This window comes from Hyperolius riggenbachi, chromosome 12 (assembly GCF_040937935.1).
Source record: "Hyperolius riggenbachi isolate aHypRig1 chromosome 12, aHypRig1.pri, whole genome shotgun sequence".
Taxonomy (NCBI): Eukaryota; Metazoa; Chordata; class Amphibia; order Anura; family Hyperoliidae; genus Hyperolius; species Hyperolius riggenbachi.
In genome coordinates, this window is record NC_090657.1 from 129,267,516 (window position 1) to 129,294,786 (window position 27,271).

Sequence of the window (27,271 nt, forward strand, 5' to 3'; positions counted from 1 at the left end):
CACCTACTTATTTGCTTGCGTGGACTCTGCTGTGTTAGAGAAAAAATTACTTAGATCTTCTCGTCCTTCAGCTACTTTTTCACCCACTAGATTATAGGAATCTAAATCGACTTCTGATTCCTCACTTGGTAAATCTTCATTTGTATTAACTTCTGTTTGATTATTATCAACTGAGGTCATTGTGGGGCAGTGTTGCTCAGCAAGATTTCGGATATCCGAACTACCCAGATAATCCGAACTTTTTCCACTATCCGAACTTTGAATAGCAATTTGGATATTTTTTAAAGTCCGAATAGACTATCCGAGCAAACTCGGATATCCCATCTGAAATCCGAAATCCGGCGGATAGTTAGTTCAGATATCCGAGCAGAAGCCAAAATCACCTTCAATAGGAGAGAGAGCAAGAGACCTCCGAAAGGGATTTTGGTCATTTGAAGAGACTTTTGGAAGCCATTTTCAGGTCACTTCCGGTTTTCTATCCAGATATCCGAATCCGGCCAGATACTGAGTTCGGATATCCGATTCGGATCCTAATTGGAAAATTTTAAACTCGAATATCCGACCCGGATCGGATATCTGGGTATCCGGATCTGAATTTGATCCAGATCCAGTGAAAAGTGGTATCCAAGCAGCACGTTGTGGGGTGCTCAACACTCATAATATATGAAAAGGATACACAACATTACTTCAATATTAACCACTTAAGTACCAGCAGTCTCTGCCCCCTTAAGAGACCGCTGGTACAATAACTACGGAATACCGACGAATCGCCGCATATACCCACAGCAACCGCCATCACCACCCGCACGCCGAGATCCTCAGGACATCCACTCTGCTGTCTCTATGATGGCAGAGTCATGTGAGCTGATCAGGAGCCGCTTTCATTGACTCCTGACTGTGTCTATCAATGTAAGGCAATGGGAGTGGCTTACATTGATAGACACGGCCAGGAGCCAATGAAATCGGTTCCTGAATGGCTCACATGGCTCTGCCGTCATAGAGACAGCAGAGTGGATGAGATTGGCGAGAGCGAGGAAAAAGGCAGATGCGTGCTGCGGCGGTGATTAAAATCTAAGCCTTGCCAGCCAGGTAACCACCAAAACAGGGCGTAGATTTCAATCGCCTTGGTCCTTAAGTAGTTAAGAAAAAAGAGGAGTGGGCAGTGTGGCACATCCCTATATACAAAGCACTTTTGAAAAGGATGACATATATGTCCACTATAGCAAACTATATCTTCCGCTGCCCTGCATACACTGAACATGCAATTGGACTGCAGCCTGTATATCGTCGTGTGCTCCGCTAATATAGTAGAAAATACTTCAAACTCAGCATACACAAGAAAAAAGCAAAGGCGTGCACCCTCCGTCATTCAAATATTTACTGGCAAAGTGTAACAGTCCATATACATCCATTCACTTAGGATAGAAGTTCCCAAGCAGGTGTTCTATTGCTGTGAAGCCAGGCATATCTTACATGTCCCAGGGTGAGCAGTGCAGGAGGTCTGTGGAGCGACGGCCGTTTCGAGTCTAGACTGACACTTGGTCACGCGTACCACTGTTGCAAGAAGGGAAAAAGCTTCCCGTCTAAAACGGAGATAAGCTCCGCCCCTTCCGAAGGCGTCACTTCCTGTGGACGTGAAGACTGGTTGCCTGGGAGACACGAACGCTGCACAATGTGTACTAGAGGGGGAGGAAATAGTACGCCGCCCACCGTTGCCATGGGACGGGCAAAAGTAAACCCCGAACTGTCACATTCATGTGTCTTAGTGTAAAGGCGCAAATCAGCCGTGCTGTGCTGACATGTCCATGAAAATTTTATGCACATGGCCATATAAATAGATCAGCACTGCAACTGGCTTAAGCGGCAAGTGGAAATTAAATTTTTTTTTTTAAATGTACAAAAACATGTGCAGATGCCCGTATCCAACAGGCAAATAGAGCAGAATTTTTTTAATTCATGAGCACTGTCACTTTTAAAATTCACTGCTCTATTTGCTTGTTGGATACGGGCATCTGCACATGTTTTTGTACATTTAAAAAAATGTTTTTAATTTCTGCTTGCCGCTTAAGCCAGTTGCAGTGCTGATCTATTGATATGGCCATGTGCATTACATTTTCATGGACATGTCAGCACAGCTGATCATTGCATACATCATTATTTACCAGCACTTGAGGAACTCTCTCAATGCCAGGTAAAAAAAAAAAGAAACATGTTAATCGATAGTGTTATCGAGTTAATCGATCATAGCTCTCAAGGCAGAACAGCAGGCTGCAAGTAGCACTCCTCATAATACAGGAACTACCCATTAGCAAGATAGCAAGCAAGTGCTGCTTACACCCGCCGATACGTGCAGGGGGAGAGATAGAGCTTTGCATTAAAGGTTTTACAGATTATAAAATAAGTACTCTTTATTGTATCATTGTAGCAACACCGGAGACTGTTTTCAATATGCTTGTTCTGCTTTAATTTGTATGATTACGTAAAGATTGCTACCTGAGACTTCCACTGTAGTTAGCTCTAGTAGGCCTGTCACAAATCACTATGAGGCGCAGAGAGTTGAAGCTTTTACAGGAGTTTAGTAAGTTCTCTGATATGGATTTTAAGCTTATTATGTGAGCTCTGCCAATGATCAATTACAAGTTTATTTTCATACAATAGACTAGATTCACTAACCTACAGTATATCAAACTTAATGTGTACAGACAATGCATGTGAAGTTTAACTGGAGTTAAGGCATTACATACATACTGTAAATGTGATGTGTAAGCTGCTTGTAGAATGAATGTTTCTTGCTGACCTACACTGAACAAGTCAGCCATGTTGTGTGAAGCATTCATTAATTTATTATTTTTTCTTGTGCTTGTTCAAGTCAGCCACTAACTCATGTTATACAAACAACATATACGTTGTTTGTATAAAACAAATTACTCTTTTTATGTAACGCGCATTTTTTAATCCTGCAGTTTCCATAGCCCCCAGTAAACTTAAAGAGAATCTGTATTGTTAAAATCGCACAAAAGTAAACATACCAGTATGTTAGGGGACATCTCCTATTACCCTCTGTCACAATTTCGCCGCTCCTCGCCGCATTAAAAGTGGTTAAAAACAGTTTTAAAAAGTTTGTTTATAAACAAACAAAATGGCCACCAAAACAGGAAGTAGGTTGATGTACAGTATGTCCACACATAGAAAAATACATCCATACACAAGCAGGCTGTATACACCCTTCCTTTTGTATCTCAAGAGATCATTATACACAGGCAGTGTGCATAGAGGGGCCAGGAAAGGGGAGATGCATCACAGAACCACAACACTGAAGAATTTGGCAGCCTTCCAGACACAGGCTGACAAGTCTGACAAGAGAGAGATAAGTTGATTTATTACAGCGACTGTGATAGTGGAAAGTGCTGCAGTTAGCCAGAACACATTAGAATAGTTTTTGGAACTTGTAGGATGATAAAAAACAGGATGTAATTTTTGTTACGGAGTCTCTTTAAAGAGACTCTGTAACAAAATTTTTCAGCCTTATTTCTTGTATCCTATAAGTTCCTATACCTGTTATAATGTGGTTATAATGTGGTCTGGATTACTGCAGCCTTTTTTAGTTGCACTGTCTCTGTAATATATCTAATCTTCTTTTCTTTGTCAAGCCTTGTCGAGCCATGGAGGAATGTGCTGCCTCTGCTGTGTTAGGGAGAAGTTATGCACATCTCCTCCACGCCCCCTGCAGACTCTGTGTGTGTGTGCTTTGTTTACTACTCACAGACATAGCTCTCTGAGGGGGAAGGAAGCTGCTTGTCTCATGCTGAGAACTGTGAGAATCCCAGATTGGAGTGCAGATAATTCTCTATGTAATGAAAACTTGTAGTATACTGTAACATGAGATATATACAAACATCTCTTCCTGGTTAGCAGCCATGTTTTTTGTTTGTAAACACTGCCTAAAACTGGTGATTCAAAGCCAGGATCACGGCGGGGAGCTGCGGAAACAGCAAAGAGGGGACCAGGAGAACATAATGAATAGAATGGTATGCTTTTTGTTGTAAGAATTTGAGAGTACAGATTCTCTTTAACATGCATTTTCTGATTTCATATATGCAGACGTGATTAGTCATTCCCATCACATAAAGGCTGTTTTCATGTTGACCTTCCAATTCATCTGGATGAACAAGGGTTGCAAATAATAGTAGGAATTCAGCATCAGGCATAACCTAAGAACTCCATGCTATATGCATGATACACCACAGTGAACAGAAATGCTCTACTATAGCCACAATTGTATTCTCTCTGTATGGGGGCTGGGGGCATTTGGCATACACACCCAAAACCTACTGTGGAAGTCTATGTGTATGTATACTTAAAGAGAGTCTGAAGCGAGAATAAATCTTGCTTCAGACCTCATAGATAGCAGGGGCACGTGTGCCCCTGCTAAACCGCCGCTATCCCGCGGCTTAACGGGGGTCCCTGATCCCCCAAATCCCCTCCGTAATGCGGGGGAGCGCTTCCTGGTTGGGGCAAGGCTAACCGCCACAGCCCTGCCCCACGCGCGTCTGTCAGCGCATATCGCCGCCTCTCCCCCGCCCCTCTCAATCTTCCTTCACTGAGAGGGGCGGGGGAGAGGCGGCGATGCGCCGCTGATAGACGTGACTGGAGGCAGGGCTGCAGCCGTTAGCCCTGCCTCCAGGAGAGACCAAGTCTGCGACCAAGTGTCGCAGTGGGGGGTTTGGGGGTGAAGGGACCCCCGTTTAGCGGCGCTATTGCGGCGGTTTAGCAGGGGTACACGTACCCCTGCTAACTATGAGCTCTGAAGCGAGATTTATTCTTGCTTCAGAGTCTCTTTAAGGTGGCCACTAACAGTCTAATTTCTAGCGAAAAATCATTTGAGCGATCAGAAATTCTGATTGGATTGGTTGTAAATAATCTCAGTTGATGGGTGTAATCGATTACGAATGATTATAAAAATAGTCGTCCAATTGGATTTTCATCAAATCAAAATTTGGATTTTCTTGTTGGTTGTAATAGATAGGAAGCAAGGATTGGTTAGTTGATGGTGTAGTGGACGACTTTTCTTCCAATCAGAATTATCTGATCACTCTAACGATTTTTTTTACTAGAAACTGGACCGTTAGTGGCCACCTTTAGATCTGTATTTACACACTGATGTTATAGATATGTTATAGATTCAGCAGCAATTTAAACCTGCTGTAAAAGTTTCTCCAAGTAGCTGCACTAAATTGTTAATTCAATGAAACTGTAACGATCGGTGTCAGCCAGAACAGATTTTCTGATTATTGGTGATCTGCAGTATCACCAATAATACAGATGTTATACCTGATTATGTGGTGATCTGCAGAATACCAATAATACAAGTATAGCAAGACACACAGGATACAAAGATGTAAGATGGTGTTTGGTGCAACAGTAAATATAGATGGAGATGCCCACTGTTCAGAGGAACTGGTGAAGGGGGTATCTTTAATAAACACAGTAATCAGTATTCCAGCAAGCTGGAGACTCAGAGGAGTAATGATAGGTTCACCCGAGGAGCGGATGATGCACAGTAAGACAATGTAGCGAGATCACTCGAGGAGCGAGTGATTCAGACTGTACTGCAACAGGTGATCCCCTGAGGGGCAGGAGACGCAGACCGCATATAATGATAGCTAGTCACCTGAGGAGCAGGTAATTAAGACTGTACTGCAGCTATCAACCTGAGGAGCAGGTGATTCCGACTATACTGCAGCTATCAACCCGAGGAGCAGGTGATTCAGACTATACTGCAGCTTGAAACCTGAGGAGCAGGTGATTCAGACTATACTGCAGCTATCATTCTGAGGAGCAGGTGATTACTAAACTGAGAACTCCTCACCAGGACTAGCTCCCTGGTGAGGGCAGAAGAGTCAGACAAGCAGGTTCGGCAACACACGGATGGATACGGTACAAAGGCAGAAGACAGAATCAGAGTGAGGGATAGCCAAGTCGGCAACTGGATCAGATAGGCAAAGGCACAGAATCACAAGACAAAAGAGTAGTCAAGGCTAGCAGAGGGTCATAACAAATAATACAATTCAATTAGTACTCTAAGCTATCAACAGAATCTGTCTAAGTGTGGATACCCAGCTCCTGCTGGTTCTAGGCACACTTTCGGATCGGACTATGGGTCTGAGTGCTAACACGTAGCATATGCAACAGCAGACGAGAAACAACTGACAGGCCTGTTCTATATATACTGGGAGCGCTCCTAAGCACCACCCCCGTCACTCAGCCAATCAGGATCAGTGCTGGAGTCAGCTGAGCGGCTAATCAGCTGACTCCCCTTCTGCTTGCATAAAGATCCTGTCTGTGCACGTGCACGCGTGTAGACCTCAGTCTATGTGCGACTAAAGGAGCAGGCAAAATTACACCATGCGACCATGCGGCGAAAGCCGCTGGCTGAGACGCGGAGATAGCCGCCATGCCACTAGGCACTGCGGCGGCTTCCTCCTCGTTCCCCACAATCCCAGGCATAATTCCATCATGTATCTGCGTGGCGGAAACCGCCGGCTGAGATGCGGAGATAGCCACCATGCCACTCTCTGATGCGGCGGCATCTCCGCAATCCCTTACAGAAACCCAGGCTGTTTGATTGCTCTCTCTAGGCTGCTGATAGTGACATATGCTGATTTCCTGTTTTTGTATTTTGTCCCACTAATTATGTATCACTATCTTGTACATTGGTGTACACCATTGTCTGTATTATTATGTACCCCATGTTCGTTTCTTACTTTGTACAGCGCCACGGACTATGTTGCGCTTTATAAATCAATAATAATAAAATATTCATTATATACAATATAATGGTTGCCATTGCATAATGTAGCTTAAATTATTTTTCTTCTTCCTTTCTTTGTTCCCTCAATTCTTCCATATTATGTTGTTAACTCATTTTTTTTCCATTATTGATGCATGCTGTCTTTTGCTGTTCTGTTCCTAAACATTATTTTCCTGTCTTTGAAATCATATAATTTGTTTGCTTTTACTTGACCTGTCATCCTTTTTCCTGTGCTCAACCACCCATTTATAAATTAATTTGTGTTGTAGGAGTTTTGCTCCCCTCCTTTGCCTTTTCCCCTTCCCCTTAATGTATCCCAAATTCCTTTGCCCACTGCTTTGGTTCTCATTAACCACACCTACCTAGTTTGGCCATCAAATGAACCCGCTCCCCCAATGTGGCCCCCAGTTTCTTCCATGCAGGTCTGGCTGTCTTCAGAAGGAGAGTCCTGCACAAATGCATGCTGGGAAAGGGATTTGGTGTGTGAGCCCACATTCTTCAGTTTAATCAATCGACAGCGAGTAATGGAACTGTAAGTATACTGGCAGCAGATGTCCTGATTTTAATTCCTAATTAAGGCACAGATTTTTTTTTAAAATATAAATTATGTATTAAAAAGAGATTTGTTAAAACACTTGTATTTAACCTCCCTGGCGTTGCATTTCTGTCTGTAATTATGAGTCAAAAGTGGTACTTTTTTAAAGTAATAACTCACCAAAATATATTAGAATAAAAGCCTGGTAGACATTCTGCATATAAATAAAAGACTGGAACACAAAATTGTTGAATTAATTAAATTTGTGAATACATTTAAAAAATTATGAAACTGTACAAATAAGGCAGGTAGAGAGTAGTCAAAATCCAGGCAGAGATCGGTGCAGGTGGCTGGCAGAGAGTAGTCAAAATCCAGGTGGAGCTTGGTGCAGGCGGCAGGTAAAGAGTAATCAAAATCCAGATAGAGGTCGGTGCAGGCGGTGCTCTCTCTCTCTCTCTCTCTCTCTCTCTCTCTCTCTCTCTCTCTCTCTCTCTCTCTCTCTCTCTCTCTCTCTCTCTCTCTCTCTCTCCTCCTCCTCCTCCTCCTCCGTCATCTTCCAGAGAATTGTAGTTTTTCAAAAGCCAGCTTACATACTTGAGACCTGGGTTCAATTCCCAGCCAAGGTATGTAAGCTGGCTTTTGAAAAAGTACAAATCCTTAAGCACGCTACTTTTTCTATTGGATTGATCATAATGGTGCATGCTAGGCTGGCTTTAGCATGTAGTATGGTTGGTGGTCTAGGGGGTAAGTCAGACACCTACTACACACTGCGACCTGGGTTTAATTCCCAGCCCAGCCTGAGTTCAATTCCCGGCCAAGGTATGTAAGCTGGCTTTTGAAAAACTACAATTCTCTGGAAGATGACACGAGGAGGAGGAGATTTCATGTTTTTCCGGAAAATTCTGCGGAAATAAAAAAAAATTTCCGTGGAATTCCGTTTGAGAGGTTTAGCAATTCCGTTCCGACTGCCGGAATCGCAATTGACCTAATTCTGGCCGGAATCACGGAATTAACAATTCCGCGGAATCCAGCGAGCATCCCTAGCTGAGAGTAGTGTTGGGCGAACAGTGTTCGCCACTGTTCGGGTTCTGCAGAACATCACCCTGTTCAGGTGATGTTCGAGTTCGACCGAACACCTGATGGTGTTCGGCCAAACCGTTCGGCCATATGGCCGAACTAAGAGCGCATGGCCGAACGTTCGGCTAGCGCTGTGATTGGCCGAACGGGTCACGTGGTTCGGACCCGAACGCGCTCTGATTGGCCGAACGGGTCACGTGGTTCGGGTAAATAAATACCCGATCCACGTCATTTCTCCGCCATTTGTCTGTGGGTTTAGCTTTGGGTAGACAGGCAAGGTAGTTCTCTCTCCAGCCAGGCAAGCCAGGGTCCCCCCAGTCATTGTGTCGCTGCTGGGAACAGTAGTACATCGCTCACCCACACTATATAGCATTGTGTTTACTGCCACTCTGTGTACACCGCTCACCCACCACTGTATAGCATTGTGTTTACTGCCACTCTGTGTCTCTGCTGGGAACAGTAGTACACCGCTCACCCGCCACTGTATATCATTGTGCTCTGTGTCACTGCTGGGAACAGTAGTACACCGCTCACCCACCACTGTATAGCATTGTGCTCTGTGTCGCTGCTGGGAATAGTAGTACACCGCTCACCCACCACTGTACAATCAATTTTCTCAAAAACTATAAGCTCTTTTTCAAATATTTTTTTTCCTCTTGTACCCACTCCCAAGGTGCACATACCCTGCAAATTTGGGGTATGTAGCATGTAAGGAAGCTTTACAAAGCACGAAAGTTCGGGTCCCCATTGACTTCCATTATGTTCGGAGTTCGGCGCGAACAACCGAACATCGCGGCCATGTTCGGCGAACGTTCGTGAACCCGAACATCCAGGTGTTCGCCCAACACTAGCTGAGAGTAGTCTAAATCCAGGCAGACATTGGTAACAGTAAGGCAGAAGCACTTAGCTCAGGAGCAGTTGGGAACCAAATGGCTATATTGTTAACATCCAGTGCCTTCAGATGAGCTTATCTGCCATCTCTGACATGGCAGTCAGGTGGCACAGGGGCGAGATAAAATTACAACTTGTGATTAGAGACAAATGGGGAGGAATTAGAAAGTTAGAAAGGAAAAACTCTCTTGCTTTATATATGTGTGTGTGTGTGTGTGTGTGTGTGTGTGTGTGTGTGTGTGTGTGTGTGTGTGTGTGTGTGTGTGTGTGTGTGTGTGTGTGTGTGTGTGTGTGTGTGTGTGTGTGTATACATACACACACACACGCCCCCGGTGACGTCGCAATGCCCGTCACGCCGCACCGCTGCAAACCACAGCTGGAAGAAGAATGGAGGTAAGGGGATCCCGGCGGCTGTGGGGAGAAGCCTGGCCTGACCAGCGCTGATCGCACATGGGACCCAGCGCACATGGCAGCTTTGGCCAGCCAGAGCTGAGCGTAGGCTTACTGCTCTGAGCAAATAAATCTCAGCCCGAGCTCAGCTTGGGATTACTGCCGGGGGGTTTAAAGAAACTACTGTACCAACTCATTTCCACCTCAGCTGTCTAACTCAAAGCAAGAAAAAAGGGCGCAGAAGCCCTTGTGGAAAATACAGTGCTGCAATAGGCGCCTATGTTAAACGTTGCATTTAGTGGCATTAGGGGGAAATTTGGCTGCATGGCAGCTGCCATTTACCATTTTTGCCACAAATTGTGGCTTCCACAATCCACGATATGCGGCTATGAAGGTAAATTTGGGCACCTAGAGGCACCCAATTACTGGCAAGAGGGACATTTGTTTCTGCACCAGGGAGGGTTAGGCACCACCGGTGGGGGGTTAGGTATTGGCATTACCAGTGAGGGTTAGGTTTAAGCATCACTGGGGGGTTAGGTTTAGACAAATAGACAAGACAAATAATATTTATATTGCGCTTTTCTTCTGGCGGACTCAAAGAGCCAGAGCAGCAGCCACTAGGTGTTAAGCTTGGAGGTGTAATCTCCACAGTCAGCATACAACACATAAGCTGACGTGAAGGAGGTACACACACCAGCACAAGGGATCAGGATATCCCCAGTTTAGTGGAGGAGAGGACTGACTCCAATAGGAGATTGTGGTGCACAGAGCCGGTGCAGATCCGAACAGCCACAAACAACACTTTCGTAATAACGTCTCAGCGCAAAGTAGCGCTGAGCGCATAAACCAGAACTGAGGAGATCAGGACAGGTAGACAGAATGAACGCTTGCTAGCTAGCGATTACTTAGCGACAGCAAGCGTCCAAAACCAGACAGACTGGAATGAGGCAGCCAATGCGTTGCGGCGATGGCGTGCCTCACAAAGACAGGACAGGAGAGACAGGAAATAGCAGGATCAAGATAGATGAACGTAACACAGATAAATACACAATAAGTATGTTTTCCTAGCGTATTACAATTACAGCTATCAATGAAACTATTCGTAACGTCTGACTAACATATGTATATATCGGCAATGAACCGATATATGACATAAGCAGGAACTCTGACTAAGACTGGAGTAATACAGGGAACAGGACTCAGAAGGATTCGCTATCTCTTCGCAGAGATGAACGCAATCCACAAACAGGACCAGGAACAGGATAACTAGCTCAGCGTGCTGGAACGCTGACTAACGGAACACAGGATATAAACAGTTCGTGTACGTATATATCAGCGACACTGATGTATCAACGTAACACGAATTCAAGGAAAATAACAAAATGCGCAAGTATGCGTATATATTGGCGATGAACCAATATATGACACAAGACAAGCAAGTAACAACTTCTAGAACAAGAGCAGAACTAGGAGGACTCGCTGACCCCTTCGCAGGAGTCAGCGCAGTCCACACGGACCAGGAACGAGGTGGGGCACGAGCAGAGTAACAGATAGAATCTGCGACTATGGTAGCCCATGAGGCATTGCAGGAAGCAGTTCTTTATACTGAGGTCATCCAATGGGAGCAGACCTGCAGATTCCCACACAAGTGAATGGTAATTAATCACAGGCTGATAGCAGGAAAAGGCAGACAATGATATGCAGCCTGCAGGAAAGGGACCGCCCCTCCACTGCAGCAGACAATGTTTGTTTACACAAAAGCATATTAAACTGTCATTAACTTCAGAGCGACTGCAGATGGAATCAGCAACTAGTTTAAGTGCAAACCAAACTATGCAAGCAAATGCATGTAATAACATTAGAACTGCTTGGTTTGCAATACCACTGCAGTCAGCAGTAAACGCTGCAGAAGCGATCATAACAGTACCCCCTCCCTTAAACGCGGCCTCTGGACGCCTATGAAAACTGACATATTTCTCCTGAACCACCCAAACCAAAAAATCAGAAGTGGGAAATCCAGCAAACTGATCTGACTGAAAATTCATGAAGGTCGGATCCGTCCGACAAAACCAAATTCCCGAATCAGTCTCACCAAAACTAGACCAATTGGAACCAGAACCTACCGAACCATGCCCGTCAGCACTACAAGCCTCAGTGTGATACCCATCAGAACCACGACTTCCAGAGAAAAGCCCCCAGAAACTCTCTGAGCGATACCCACCGCCTTCCCGGGACTGTCCAAAAACGCCAAAGCCTTTGCAATGCCCACCGGAACTGTCCCCACCAACACAAAACCCACCGTTGAACCAGTCCAAGGTACCAGGACAAGTTTCCTCAGAGATCTCCCAGAACACTTGGAAGCTCCAAAGAGATCCCCACAGGTCAGAACGCCCCTTAGGCTCACATGGAGAACCATCAAGAACCCCCATGGAACCCAGGGCAACTCCAGAGTCAGGGTCACAGGGACAAACATCAAGATCAGGGTTTTTAGGGACCAGAACCATCTCCGGGCATGCAGGCCAACCGGCAACATCAGAACATGTCTCCACTAGGGAAGCGTGTGAGCACGCCAACACAGACACACTTGGGCACTCTGGCATACGAAGCACATCTGGGCACACCGGCACAAGAGAGACTTCTGGGCATGTCAAGGAACTGCAAACCTCAAAGTCAGTCAAGGTAGGACCGAAACCAGGACTGGGCAAAAAAAAATCATCATGACTAGACTTCACAGTTACTGGATTCTCACTAAAAAATGCAGGATCAGACTTAGATGTCTCTGATTCCAGCAAAGTTATTAACAAATCATGTTCAGGGGCATTTACAAGACAGGACAAATCTTCTGATGTATGCACCGAACTAGACAGGGTTCCCATAACTTCTTCTGGACTAGACAGAGACTCATCAAATACACTGGATTGGAGCTCATGAAGGGCTGCAAAACAAGTCAGTAGTGCAGCAATCCCCACTGAACTAGGCAAAACTGAGTAACTCACTGGACAGGAAGGGGACTCAGGAACTTCTGCCACACCGGCCAGAGAACCAGAATTTTCCAGGATACAGGGCTGGGTTTCAGAAACACTCATTAACCCGGACTGAAATTCTGAGATTTCTATTATTTTTTCCAGCGAGTCAGAATTATCCATGTTACAGGGCAAGACTTTTGAAACATTCAGAGGACAGGGCTGGAGTTCCTCGGCTGTTACAACACTGGAGAGGGACTCAACAACATTGGTTAAATCAGACTGTGTACAGGGCAAGGTATCTAACACACTTGCTGACGAGGACAATATTTCAATGGCTTCTGCTTCGCTGGGCAGAAATTCATCAAGTTTTATTAGAGCAGACTGTAATTCCAAAACAGCTGCTAGACAAGTGAATATTACTGCAACACCAACTGAGGTAAGCAGTGCCTCAGACTGTTCTGCTAGAGGGTTTGAAGTATCCAAAGTACTGGGTGAAGCATAAGACTCTGTGACCACAGCTTCACTGGACAGGATCACCGAACACTCCACACTGCAGGGCAAAACCATGGAAGCACCTGCTGGACAGCATAATGATTCTGTGACCTGAGTTTCATTGGAGAGATCTACTGCACAATTCATGGTACAGGGCAAGTTCACTGGAACATTTTCTGAACACGGTAATAATTCTGCGATTTCGGACTCACATAGCAGACGCTCTGAGTTATTCATGAAACTAGAGTGAGGTGTAGAAACAGGGAGATCAAAACACAATGTTTGCGCATCTAAATCACCATTCAATTGTGAAATTGGAAAATTCAGATGCTGGGGTTCTGAGATTTCTGGACAGGATTGCTGGGACTCAGAAACTGATGTAGTGCATCTATTGGCATCTGCTGGATCAGACAGGAGTTGAACTTTATTAACACAGGTAATTTCTGCAGAAGTGTTTGCAGAGACAGGCAAGATTTTTCTGGTGTCTGTTTCACTGAACAAAGACTCATGAGTACTGGCTAGGCTGGACTCAGAAGTCAGCAGGACCTCTGGGTCCTCTGCTGAGAAATTTGTGCAGGGCAAGATTAAGGAAGTATTAGTAATTTCTGTCTTACTGGGAAGTAACACTGAGTTATCCATGGTACAGGGTGGAATTACAGGAACTTCAATTTCACACAAAAGGAGCTCTGAATCACTCGCTGAATCAGCCAAAGGTGCTGAAGCAGGCGAGTCCTCAGGAACTGAGGAAGTGGAACAATCTCCACTTGACAGTGTATCCTCCCTGGTATCAACTGATTGAATCGCATAAAAATCGTCCAGAATCATTCTCCACACATCGATCAATGGAGCCACAAAGTCATACCCACACACACCAGTTTTTATTAGGTTATAGGCAGACTTAATGCATGCATTCAATACTAATTCACTTTTTGCACTGTAAAACTGACAAAATGAACTTGCATCTTTCTTCCATTCATAGACCAGGGCTTCCATCTCTCCTTTCTCAAATGGAGGATCCCATGCATATTTAACAGCTGAGCATTCCGGCTGATCATAGTTTGCAAATGTGTTAGTGGCAGAAACATACATTGGGTTATTTAGCAGGTGATTGGCCGATTTCTTATTCCTAAGGATCTCCAATACCTGTAGCAAGTGTTGAACTGTAGTGTTTGCAAATTTCCCTTGCTGCACGAATAAATTGATCTGTTCAATACTCTGTAATATATCTTCATAATCATATTCAGATAATTCATTTAAACAAGAACTTTTATTTTCCCTGGCTAGCAATGAAAGTTCATTAGTAGTTTCATAGGTCCATTTGACTCCCCTGAATGGTGACTGAATTTCATTATCTGCTACTGGCGGAGTCTCATTACAGATCTGATGCGCAGTCGCCAAGGGCAACGACTCCGCTGATTGTAACGCTTTTCTTTTGGAGCGTTTACGTTTGGCTTTAGACCCTGCTGCCTTAGCAGAAGAAAAGTTATCAGAACAATTATCTGCTTGCTGATTATTTTTGTAGGCAGTAGAAGGAGCAGCTGATTGACAAGCTGCCAGGAGCTTATCAAAAGGGCTAGGCAAATCGGTTTTGCGCAGCCAGTTATGGATCACAAACGCTAGAAATTCCAGTGGTCTCTCTTTTAAATTGGTATGATCCAAGACATCGTAGGCCCACTGAAACAATCTTCCCTTAAATAAAACATAAACTAGCTGGGGGGCCCACGTTGAAACAGGAGTAGCCTGGAGCTCGGGATTGGCCAGGAACCTGGTACATTCAGAAAAAAACTCATTTTCTGTTTCAGAATTGAGCTTCTCAAATTTCTTAAAGGAACAGGAACCATAACAAACAGTGTCATTTTTGCTGGGAACACCCCCCCCCCACAATGGGGATTGGTAATGGGGCTACCATAATGTTAAGCTTGGAGGTGTAATCTCCACAGTCAGCATACAACACATAAGCTGACGTGAAGGAGGTACACACACCAGCACAAGGGATCAGGATATCCCCAGTTTAGTGGAGGAGAGGACTGACTCCAATAGGAGATTGTGGTGCACAGAGCCGGTGCAGATCCGAACAGCCACAAACAACACTTTCGTAATAACGTCTCAGCGCAAAGTAGCGCTGAGCGCATAAACCAGAACTGAGGAGATCAGGACAGGTAGACAGAATGAACGCTTGCTAGCTAGCGATTACTTAGCGACAGCAAGCGTCCAAAACCAGACAGACTGGAATGAGGCAGCCAATGCGTTGCGGCGATGGCGTGCCTCACAAAGACAGGACAGGAGAGACAGGAAATAGCAGGATGAAGATAGATGAACGTAACACAGATAAATACACAATAAGTATGTTTTCCTAGCGTATTACAATTACAGCTATCAATGAAACTATTCGTAACGTCTGACTAACATATGTATATATCGGCAATGAACCGATATATGACATAAGCAGGAACTCTGACTAAGACTGGAGTAATACAGGGAACAGGACTCAGAAGGATTCGCTATCTCTTCGCAGAGATGAACGCAATCCACAAACAGGACCAGGAACAGGATAACTAGCTCAGCGTGCTGGAACGCTGACTAACGGAACACAGGATATAAACAGTTCGTGTACGTATATATCAGCGACACTGATGTATCAACGTAACACGAATTCAAGGAAAATAACAAAATGCGCAAGTATGCGTATATATTGGCGATGAACCAATATATGACACAAGACAAGCAAGTAACAACTTCTAGAACAAGAGCAGAACTAGGAGGACTCGCTGACCCCTTCGCAGGAGTCAGCGCAGTCCACACGGACCAGGAACGAGGTGGGGCACGAGCAGAGTAACAGATAGAATCTGCGACTATGGTAGCCCATGAGGCATTGCAGGAAGCAGTTCTTTATACTGAGGTCATCCAATGGGAGCAGACCTGCAGATTCCCACACAAGTGAATGGTAATTAATCACAGGCTGATAGCAGGAAAAGGCAGACAATGATATGCAGCCTGCAGGAAAGGGACCGCCCCTCCACTGCAGCAGACAATGTTTGTTTACACAAAAGCATATTAAACTGTCATTAACTTCAGAGCGACTGCAGATGGAATCAGCAACTAGTTTAAGTGCAAACCAAACTATGCAAGCAAATGCATGTAATAACATTAGAACTGCTTGGTTTGCAATACCACTGCAGTCAGCAGTAAACGCTGCAGAAGCGATCATAACACTAGGGTGCACTCTATAGGCAGTAGCAGTGTTAGGGAGACTTGCCAAAGGTCTCCTACTGAATAGGTGCTTGCTTACTGAACAGGCAAAGCCGAGATTCGAACCCTGGTCTCCTGTGTCAGAGGCAGAGCCCTTAACCATTAAACCATCCAGGTTTAGATGCCACCAGGCGGATTATGCTTAGGCATAACTTGGCGGGTTAGGTTTGGGCACCACCAGGGGAATTGTAGGGTTAGGCACCACCAGGTGGTATTAGGGTTAGGGGAGGGTTCTGTTTGAGAGTAGGATTAGGTTTAGCAATAGCGGCAAGAGGGACATTTTTCTCTACACAGGCTTGCAGAAAAAAATGGCTTGATATTGCGGCATCACAAATCGGGTGCTTCTGGGCATTCAAATTTACCTTCATAGCCGCATATTGCAACTTTGCGGCAGGCGGGTAGGTTTAGGCACCGGGGGGAGGGTGGTTTAGGGGTAGACATCACCAGGGAGGGGTTAGGATTAGGCACCACAGGGGGGTTAAGTATAGGCACTACCGGGGGGTTAGGTTTAGGCACCACTAGGGGGGTTAGGTTTAGGCTTAATTGTGGGGGTTAGGGTTAGCCATCACCAGGAGGATTGTAGGGTTAGGCATCACCAGAGGGGTATTAGGGTTAGGGGAGAGTTGTGTGAGAGTAGGGTTAGGTTTAGCAATAGCAAAATATCTGTACATAATACTGATATTCTACTATGGATATTTAGTAGTAGAATATATCGCTCATTTTAGTGTGATTTTACTGCCGGAAAACCCTGCGCCCTTTTTCTGCACGCCTCTTATTTTACTTGCATGCATTTAACGCCCTATCATTTTATCAGCTTGCCTACCAAATATTGACTGATAGCAGTGATAGGCTGTCAGCAGCGAGGTGTGGTATTAACTAACAAAGCAGTTACACTCCCCCCTACATGCCCTTGTAGTTGAAAGTGAATGAAAATGAACAGGCAACTGTAGATTGCACAGGAAGAGATGAAAATGAATTGGTGCAAGATATATTTTGTTTTTATTTTGCAGACGATACAAGGATCATTAACCAACTTTTTTAAAATAATCTATTTAAAGGATACCAGAGCTGAAAGGCTCTGGTAAAAATGTAAGATGCAGTGCTTAGGGGGTTAAAAGTCGATACTTACGGCGCCTCTCATTCCCCGCAGTCAGCCGCCGGTCTTCTCCTATAGCTCCTGGTGTCCTGGGGACTTGGCTGACCTTTAACCAGGATAGTCTTTGCTTCTGCCCGGCGCATAATTACGGGCAGAAGTACACACACTTCCCAGCCTCCTAGCATCTGCGCTCCACTGAAAAGGAGGTGTCACTTAGCATCACTTAGCATCTGACGCTTCCAGGAAATGGCCCAAAATTGGCCTCAAATGTGCATTCAAAAATGCATTTAAAATTCAAAATGCCACCAACAAAATACACCTGTGTATGTTGTGCATAACATATGCCTGCTCATATTATAACCCCACCGCCTCCATGGGCCACTCGATCCACAACGTTGACGTCAGCAAATGTTAAATAGGGGTTTCTGTTGTTTAAAAACAAAGTCTTTGGAGACCAAGATAAATCATTTAAAAAAAAGGTGATTTAATACAGCATTATTGACTTCCATAAATGTTCAAAAATCAATAAGGTTACAGGTCTTAGTTACATCAAAATCAGTTACAAAAATATAAAAACAAAATGATTAAATTGCTGTGTAACCTGTATGTATATGAAAGTGTGTGTGTGTGTGTGTGTGTGTGTGCGTGCGTGCGTGCGTGCGTGCGTGCATGCGTGTGTGTGTGTGTGTAAAGAATGCAACAAACTTTCCCACCTGAGCACTTTATATATGACACATTCTGTCTTCTGATTGGTCTGGTTGAATGACGCTGTGCTGTAATATGCTACTCCTATTTCAATGATTGTCTTATAAAATCATGAACTCATAATTTACACATCCCCACAATCTATCTTAAGACATATGGTAGATGTTATGGACACAATGCTCTCACAGACTTCTACCTTAGAACTAGGGGTGTATCACATTACCTAAAAATCAGCAGTTAACTATTTAACCAAGTCCTCTAGTTTCTCAAACACATATGCTGATAATTTTCCAAACTCCTTCCCAGGAAAAGGCTACGTTCCTTTTGGTAGAAAGCCCTTTTGACGAAAACCATGGGCGGGGAGAAAAATCTCTTGAAAGTCTGTTACAGACAACTACCTTAGAGAATGAGATCTATTTACCACTTTTACCTAACATTAAATATATTTATCAATTAATATATTTTCAACATTGTGTAAGTAGCATATGATTAATCAATAGTTTTATTTTAATGTCTCATTCATAACTACAAGCCTAGTAAAATATCCCAATGATTTATATATCTATATCACTATATATAAATTTGATCAACAGTTTTGATATCTCAATCGCATGACATTAAATATATCAAATTCTACAAATGGCTGGGCCCTAGCCATATGCAGAAGTCAAGTCAGTCAAATATTTTATATCCTTCAATTAAAATCTAAAAACATTCAACATATAACAGCAAACCGTCACAGTTCATTAAGGTGTCTGGGGCCCTGATGAGCCCCTGATGAGTCCTACGGACGAAACGCGTTGGCGGATCGCTCAGAAGCAGCCGTATCAGTCCGCCGACAGTGCGTACACACGCCGGACTGTCGTTGGAACGCCCACTCAGCGGGAGGTGACGACGGACCCGTCGTTGCCTCCAGTCCAGCGTGTGTACAGAGAAGGATTTTTATCCAGCTCTCTTCTATCACTGATAAGATAGCAGAGACGCTGCTGACTTATGTAAATAACACACACTGGAGTGTGCATAGAGGGGCCTGGAAAGGGATGTGCATAAACAGACCAGCACGAAAGAGTTGGCAGCCTTCCAGACACAGGATGACAAGTCCGACAGGGGAAAGATACATTGATTTATTATAGAGACAGGGATAGTAGAAAGTGCTGCAGTAAGCCAGAGCACATTAGAACAGGTTTAGGAACTTGTAGGATGGTAGAAAAAAACGTTGTAATTTTTGTTACAGAGTCTCTTTAAAAAGTTTGATTGCGCTATGGAAGTGTGTTCTTAGTTTTTTTAAAGGGAGTGATTCGAGTATTGCTGTGAAGGCAGGAAAAGCCATTGTGGACACGGAGTGTCAGAAAAGCGCTTGTAGCTGTTTATATTTAAGCAGCATCTACATCTGTATTATGCTATGATCCTTCCCTCTCTCCATATACCTGAGGAACACTAACGTGTAGGATTGCAGCAAGAAGGCAAACTTAGGATCAGAAGAGTGCATTTCTGTGGAGGATTGCTATATGCCAATACTGCTGTTTGTGATTTGACAGCCTGCCTATCTGGTGAGCGCATTGTATGCTAGCAGTGTGCTTCACTAAGGGTGTGCTTCACTGAGCAAAATTCCACTGCGGTGGGGTGGAGGCATAGGATTATTTAAGAATACTACACTATATGCGTATTATTTGTTTGTTTCCCTTTTTTGCAAAACATCTCATCTGAGGACACATAGACTACAGAGGAGATTGGACTATCAAGATTGGTGCATTTGTGAACACTTCCAGAATACTGTATAAGACACCTTAATGAACTGTGACTGTAAGGTGAAACTCTGGTGTTGCGAACCGATAATATAGACTGGAACTGATATTGGTACTCTAACAGATATAGTAGAGGAGCGCAACACCCCCCTTGGTTATATAACAGCAAACCGCTCACCCACACAACACCACACATGCTTATCGCCCTCTGCCCTGGACAGTAAAAACTGGGACTCATCCATGAACAGAATGCTTCTCCCACATGCCAGATGCCATCGAATGTGAGCATTTGCCCACTCAAGTTTGTTACAATGATGTCCTTCAGTCAGGTCTAGACACAAATTAGTACAACGACCATGCAAATGAGCTTCCCTGTAGAGATGGCTCGAACCTCAGATTTTAGGTTCGCGAACCTCAAACGCGAACTTCCGCAAAAGTTCGAGTTTGCGCAAACCGGGTGAGCCACAATACATTTCAATGGGCAGGCGAACTTGAAAAACTACAAACAGTGCCTCTGACCACAAAAGTTATGGAAAAGATGTTACAAGGGGTCTAACACCGGGAGGGGAGCAAGGCGGAGTGGGATACATGCCAAAAGTCCCTGGAAAAATTACGGATTTGATGCACGGCAGCGTTATAATCCCTAAAGGACAGAAATCACATTGCATTACTAAATTGGAGGTATAAAGTGCGTGAAAACATCTTGTGTGTGTATACACAAATCAGCAGGTAGTGTAAGTATTGTACTGCTTCACGCTGACAGACCAAACTCACTGTGTAACGCACCACACACAGCTGTTTGTGTAGTGATGGCCGTGCTGGACTGGTGCACATGATGGCGAGAGTGTAGGCATGGCGGTTTTCCAGCCCATATGGTTGGGCTGAGGTAACTCAATGACAGAACAGTGACTGTCCAGCTGATCGAATTTGGTCTGTCCACAATGAAGCAACGACCTTATGATCTTGGGTGTGCCCCCCAACACACTCATATAGTGGTCATTGCTTCATTGTTACAATTACATACACAAGCCCTTCCACCGCGGCAAGGTAATGATCACAAAGGGGAATTGACACATGTACATGCCTTTTGTTTTGTTGTTGCAGCCGCAGTGCAGCCAGAAAAATTAGGCATGTACACGCACCAGAAAAATTATTCTTTTTGTTAGCGGCTGCTGCTAGCAATGGCGTTAAAGAGACTCTGTAACACAATTTTGAGCCTTATTTCATCTATCCTATAAGTTCCTATACATGTTCTAATGTGCTCTGGCATACTGCAGCCTTTTCTAATTGCACTGTCCCTGTAATAAATCGTATCTTCTTTCCTCTGTCGGCTCTGTCGGGCTCAGGCTGGAATGTGTGGAATGTGCAGCACTGCTTGTGGTAGGCAGAAGCTTTACACACCCTCTCCAAGCTCTCCTCTCAGCCTATCACACTCTCGTTAGCAGCCATGTCTTTTGTTTGTAAACACTGCCTGGCAATTACAAGCCAGGATTGCAGCAGGGAGTTGCAGAAACAGCACAGAGGGGCCCAGGAGAACATACTGAATAGAATGATATGCTTTTTATTGTAAGAATTTTATAGTACAGATTCTCTTTAAAAATTCAGGAATCCACCTAGTGTCCTGGACCCTGTTGGTGGTGGTGGAGAAGACAGTCAAGCGGCCTGCAGGCAGAGATGCTGTGTGGGGACTGACTTAGTTTTGGGGCAGGCAGCAGTGGCCAGCAGGCAGGCAGAGATGCTGTGTGGGGATTGAATTAGTCTTGGGGCAGACAGTCACACGGCGTGCATGCAGAGATGCTGTGTGTGGGGACTGACTTAGTCTTCAGGCAGGCAGTAGCCCTCCGAGATTCATGCCTCATTCATTTTGATAAAGGTGAGGTGCTGAACACTTTTTTGACCTATATGTAGAAAAGAGAAACCGAGAGCCTAATATAGTGTAGTATGTATTGACAATTTTAGGGATTGTGAAAAAGAGGACAAGATTATACTCACAAACCAGGGTTACCTCCAGGCAACCACTGTATAGGCAGGTGAGGAGATTGTCCTGTCCTCACTCAGGATTAAGAAGTCGCTCTCTGTAGACAGGAGAAAAAAGGGGTATCCCCCTCCACCAAGGGTGGATAATAATTGCTACGTAGAAAAGAACAGAGGTGCCAACAGGATAAAATCAAATTGATAAAAAGTTTAAAAGTGCTTTGGAGGCAGTGGTGGACTTAACTCCTGTAACACCTGGGGCCAGGTGTTACTTGGACCGAATACTGTTGTGTGCTCCTATATTTTATTGCCTGATGAAGCAGGTCTATGCCTGAAAAACGCATTGCAACCCCTTTGGAGTATACCAATAAATGTTTTTTACTTGAATAGTCAGTTTCTAGTGTCTGCTTACAGGAGGTAAGTCCACCACTGCCTCCAAAGCACTTTTAAACTTTTTATCAATTTTAATTTATCCTGTTGGCACCTCTGTTCTTTTCTACGTAGCACTTTTTCGACCTAGGCTACTTTTCTTCTCACTGACAATGCCTCCAGCTGCGCTGAAGGTCCTTTCTGACAGGATGCTTGAGGCAGGGCAAGCCAGAAGTTGGATGGCAAATCGTGACAGCTCTGGCCACAGGTTAAGCCTGTCCACCAAGTAGTCCAGGGGTTCATCGCTGCTCAGAGTGTCTATATCTGCCCTTAAGGCCAGGTAGTTGGCTACCTGCCGGTCGAGGCATTGGTGGAGGGTGGATCCGGAAGGGCTAAAGCGAGGCGTTGGACTAAAGAATGTCCGCATGTCCGACATCACCATGAGATCACTAGAGTGTCCTGTCCTTGCCTGCATGGACATGGGAGGAAGAGGAAGATTACTGGCAGTGGCACCTTTATTCCGTTGTGCTGTGACATCACCCTTAAACGCACTGTAAAGCATACTTGCCAGCTTTAGTTATTAGAAGTGGCGTTGGCGCTCCTTAACTAGACAACCTTCAAATGTTTGTAAGCAGTCCCAAAATTCAAATGTCCCAAATACCACAAGGGGATGATCGCTACACAGATGGGGATAGCAATTCCCCAATACTTGTATTTGATTAGATGTCTGTACAGCGCTCTATCTCCTAAAGAATTACACACAGTTCCACCATTAAATGCCCAAAGTCTCTGATATCAAGCAACACTCTGCATACAGTTCCACTGCTGCAAAGGGAAAAACCCGTCTCCAAGTCTCTGGTAGTAATATATACTCTCACCAATGTTGCAAGGCTGATTTGCCACAGATCAGCTAAACTCGTGTATGGGTGAAGATTCTTTCCTTGTATTTCTTCTTCCACCACTTCACTCCTGGGTCATTATCACCTCAGAGAAATATATAGCATATCATAGCGTGAACCTGTATATAAATTTTCCACATATATATATATACAAGATTTGGGTGCACCCCAACACTGGTACGTGCTCCCCACTGTGTGTTCCACTTTACACCAATCCCACTCCAATGAGAAAAATTCCTGCTCACCAGATATATATGCTGACCTTTACGGACCAGCAACAGATCATATGGATGCCTTGAGTCTAGATATCCCTCCAGTACACCTCCAAAGTATTCCAGTATTTGCAGCACCTCTTTCCGCAGTTCCTCAGATAAGGAAAATTGAAAAGCACATAGTGTAAGCCTGTTCACAAAAAACCTACACCCGTGCTTGTTCACATGCAAGTGTTCCCCACTGTGGCCGCTATACACCCTGTGTCTCTATGAACTTCCACACCACTGTGCACAATAACCAGTAGTCGCTCACCAGATTTCCATGCTGACCTCACAGAGCCCAGCCAACAGCGCTTTCTGATCGCACAGGGTAGTTGCACAGGATGGGAGACTCTTTACCAACAGCGTTTTAAATTTCTCCCTGTAGAACTAATACACAGCTCCTCATAGCATAATACTGTTTTTATTCCTTAGTAAAATGTTAAAAGTACACTCATTGATGAGTCATTTGACGAAACCGGTAGGGCGTGGCCTCAAGCGGCAGGCAGGAAGACGCTGAGAGAGCGGCGGTGAGGACGTCCAGGAGGTTTTATACTATGCGCATATTGATTTTACAGAATGTGAGTGTACTTTTAACATTTTACTAAGGAATAAAAACAGTATTATGCTATGAGGAGCTGTGTATTAGTTCTACAGGGAGAAATTTAAAACGCTGTTGGTAAAGAGTCTCCCATCCTGTGCAACTACCCTGTGCGATCAGAAAGCGCTGTTGGCTGGGCTCTGTGAGGTCAGCATGGAAATCTGGTGAGCGACTACTGGTTATTGTGCACAGTGGTGTGGAAGTTCATAGAGACACAGGGTGTATAGCGGCCACAGTGGGGAACACTTGCATGTGAACAAGCACGGGTGTAGGTTTTTTGTGAACAGGCTTACACTATGTGCTTTTCAATTTTCCTTATCTGAGGAACTGCGGAAAGAGGTGCTGCAAATACTGGAATACTTTGGAGGTGTACTGGAGGGATATCTAGACTCAAGGCATCCATATGATCTGTTGCTGGTCCGTAAAGGTCAGCATATATATCTGGTGAGCAGGAATTTTTCTCATTGGAGTGGGATTGGTGTAAAGTGGAACACACAGTGGGGAGCACGTACCAGTGTTGGGGTGCACCCAAATCTTGTATATATATATATGTGGAAAATTTATATACAGGTTCACGCTATGATATGCTATATATTTCTCTGAGGTGATAATGACCCAGGAGTGAAGTGGTGGAAGAAGAAATACAAGGAAAGAATCTTCACCCATACACGAGTTTAGCTGATCTGTGGCAAATCAGCCTTGCAACATTGGTGAGAGTATATATTCAGGGGCGGACTGGCCCGGGAGGACGGGTGGCAATTTCCCCCCGGGCTGCCCTCTTCCTAAGTAGTTAGGGCCGGTCAGGTGCACACTGCGCACAGCAGTGACAGTCAGCTGCCTCGTGATTAATGTGCTGCTGCTGCGGCCTCTCACTTCAATGCCTGCCCCCTGCGGGCCGCCCCCTGTCACAGACTTGCTGTGTGTTTTCACTATTGGCTGTTGTGGTGGTAAACTTTTTAGTTCCGCCCACCCCGACGCAAAGAGAGCAGACTGCGGTGGCTGGTGTGGCAGCTGTCACCTCTCTTGTGTGCTGCTCCAGGCAAGCTAGTGCAGTGAAGTGTGAAGGGACCCTGAGCTGGCTGCAACGAAAATTAAGCTGAGAAAGGGAGAACAGATAAAAGCGAGCCACTGGCAGACTACAAGTGTGTGCACCAGTATTACAGGTTACATGCATGGCTATTAAGAGTCATACAGCCCGAAAGTCAAAATTTGTCAATAAAAGCAGCATGTGTATCACATGTTGATTTATGTTTTAACTGAGCATGTTTAAACTCGGCAAAACAGTTTTAATCAGGAATGTGAGTGATATGATCATTGCTGGAATAATGTGGCAGCCTAGAGATTAAATTTGACTTTTAGGAAGGGAGCCTGTCTCTGCTGTCCGTTTTTATATACAGTTTCAACACACCTTATTCATCATGAAAACTGCAGTCATGTGACTACAGCTCACCTCCTCTTCCTGCCCCCTCCATGTCTTTATGATGTAGCTCCCATGGTGTTCTATGAAATGAAGCATGTCCTCATTGACCAGGATTGTGCACTTTGCCCTCACTGCCAAGAAGTACTGACAAAACTGGGTATAACTCATTTTTTTCCATTTCTTTAAAATAAGTGCTGTAGGGAGGGATAAAAAACTGGCAAAATGTGGATATGTCTTTGCTGCTATGCTACACGTGTGGGTTGTATGGAAGGCTTTGACTCAAAACAGGGCTTTTAGTGTGAAAAATGCCTGACTGAGCTTGTGGAATTAGTGTTTTATTGAATTTTTATCATTGAAGTAAGATAACATATCAGGTTTAGTGAAATATTTGACCATAGCACAGTATATCAGCAGTGGTTCTGTGCACCAAAACATATATCACCTTACATCTTACTAACACTAAAACTTTAGCCAGTGTTAGGTTTTACATGCCTGTGTGAAGCTAAGGAGTCAGTATGGTTTTGCTTCCTCATTGTTTATATACTAAAGGTGCAAGTCTAGGTCAGCAATAGTTTGGGGCAGGAGTTAGCAGTTTTACATTTTTCCAGGCAGCTACCTTGCCAGTATCAGTGTTTCAGGATGCAAGCAGCAGAGGTGGCATTTTTGTATAATGTGTGCTGCATTGTGGGGTAATGTATGTGTGTCTGTATGTCGGGAGGGGTAGAGTTGCAGTAGATAAGGGTGCAAGCAGCAGAAGGCATATTTTTTAATATTAAAGGATACCAGAGGTGAAAATAAAAAATTATTCTTTTACTTATCTGGGGATTTTTCCAACCCTCATAGTCTTGTATGTCCCTCGCCATCCTCCTTCTTGCTTAGCTGTCTGTACCACTCCTGCAGCTGAGTCGCCCAAGCGGCGCAGTACTGTGCATGCGCAGAGCCAGCAGTGCACCTCCTTAAAGAGGCTCAGAACTGAGTCTTATTGCATTTTTTTCACTTACCTAGGACTTCCTCCAGTCCCATAAGCATGGCTGTGTCCCTCGACTTCCTCCTACGATTTCCCGTTCAGCCGCGGTGAGCCCCAGTAAGCTGCTCAGTGACGTCAGCGGAAGACCTTCTGCGCAAGCGCAGAAGGCCCCCGGCTGCAGTCACTCAGTCAGACTGAGTCCAACTGAGCTGCGTACCGGGTGCTGATGGTGGCTGAACGGGAGACTGCAGGAGGACGGCGAGCGACACATCCATGCTTATGGGGCTGGAGGAAGGCCCTGGTAAATAAAAAAAAAATGCCTTAAGGCTCAGCTCTGAGTCTCTTTAAGCACTCTCCCGTGGTCTAGAGCACTCTACATCAAGCCTCGTAGCTGTGCATGCACAGAACACTTCTGGCCACAAGAGCACAATCAGGGATGTGTGCCACAAGGCCAACACATGCGCAATATTGCGTGACCAGGCCTTTCGGCTGCAGGAGCAGGACAAACTGTCAACTGATGAAAAGGACTGGGAGGACTTTCATGGGCATACAAGCCTACAGGGGCTTAAAAAAAGCCTCAGATAATTGAAAGAACAATTTTTATTTTCAGCTCTGGTATCCTTTAAATATGGAAGGTGCAAGTTTCAGAAGGGGATGAACCTATTGAATTATGGGGCAGAAGGGGGAGGCTGTACTACACCAGCAGCGGCATTAAATACTATTCCCCATCCAAGTTGTAGCAACTCGGAGGGTGGTATAATTCGGGGTCTGGCGATCGTAGGATCCCCTAATTATTCTTGCTCGGGGTGCGCATCATAGCACTAGTGCTATGA

General features: G+C 44.8%; 1 protein-coding gene across 6 annotated transcripts in view; it reads left to right on the forward strand.

The window, feature by feature from the left end:
* The window catches only part of MGAT5B (alpha-1,6-mannosylglycoprotein 6-beta-N-acetylglucosaminyltransferase B), a 1,094,162-nt gene that overhangs the window by 938,032 nt on the left and 128,859 nt on the right, over positions 1 to 27,271 (forward strand). For 5 of the 6 annotated variants that reach the window (XM_068263667.1, XM_068263670.1, XM_068263668.1 and 2 more), the window contains one exon: positions 7,081 to 7,343. The exons of the other annotated variant lie outside the window; for it this stretch is intronic. In XM_068263667.1, coding sequence (XP_068119768.1) covers positions 7,081 to 7,343 — 263 coding nt within the window. The remainder of the gene's footprint in view (positions 1 to 7,080; positions 7,344 to 27,271) is intronic. 6 annotated transcript variants of the gene reach the window in all.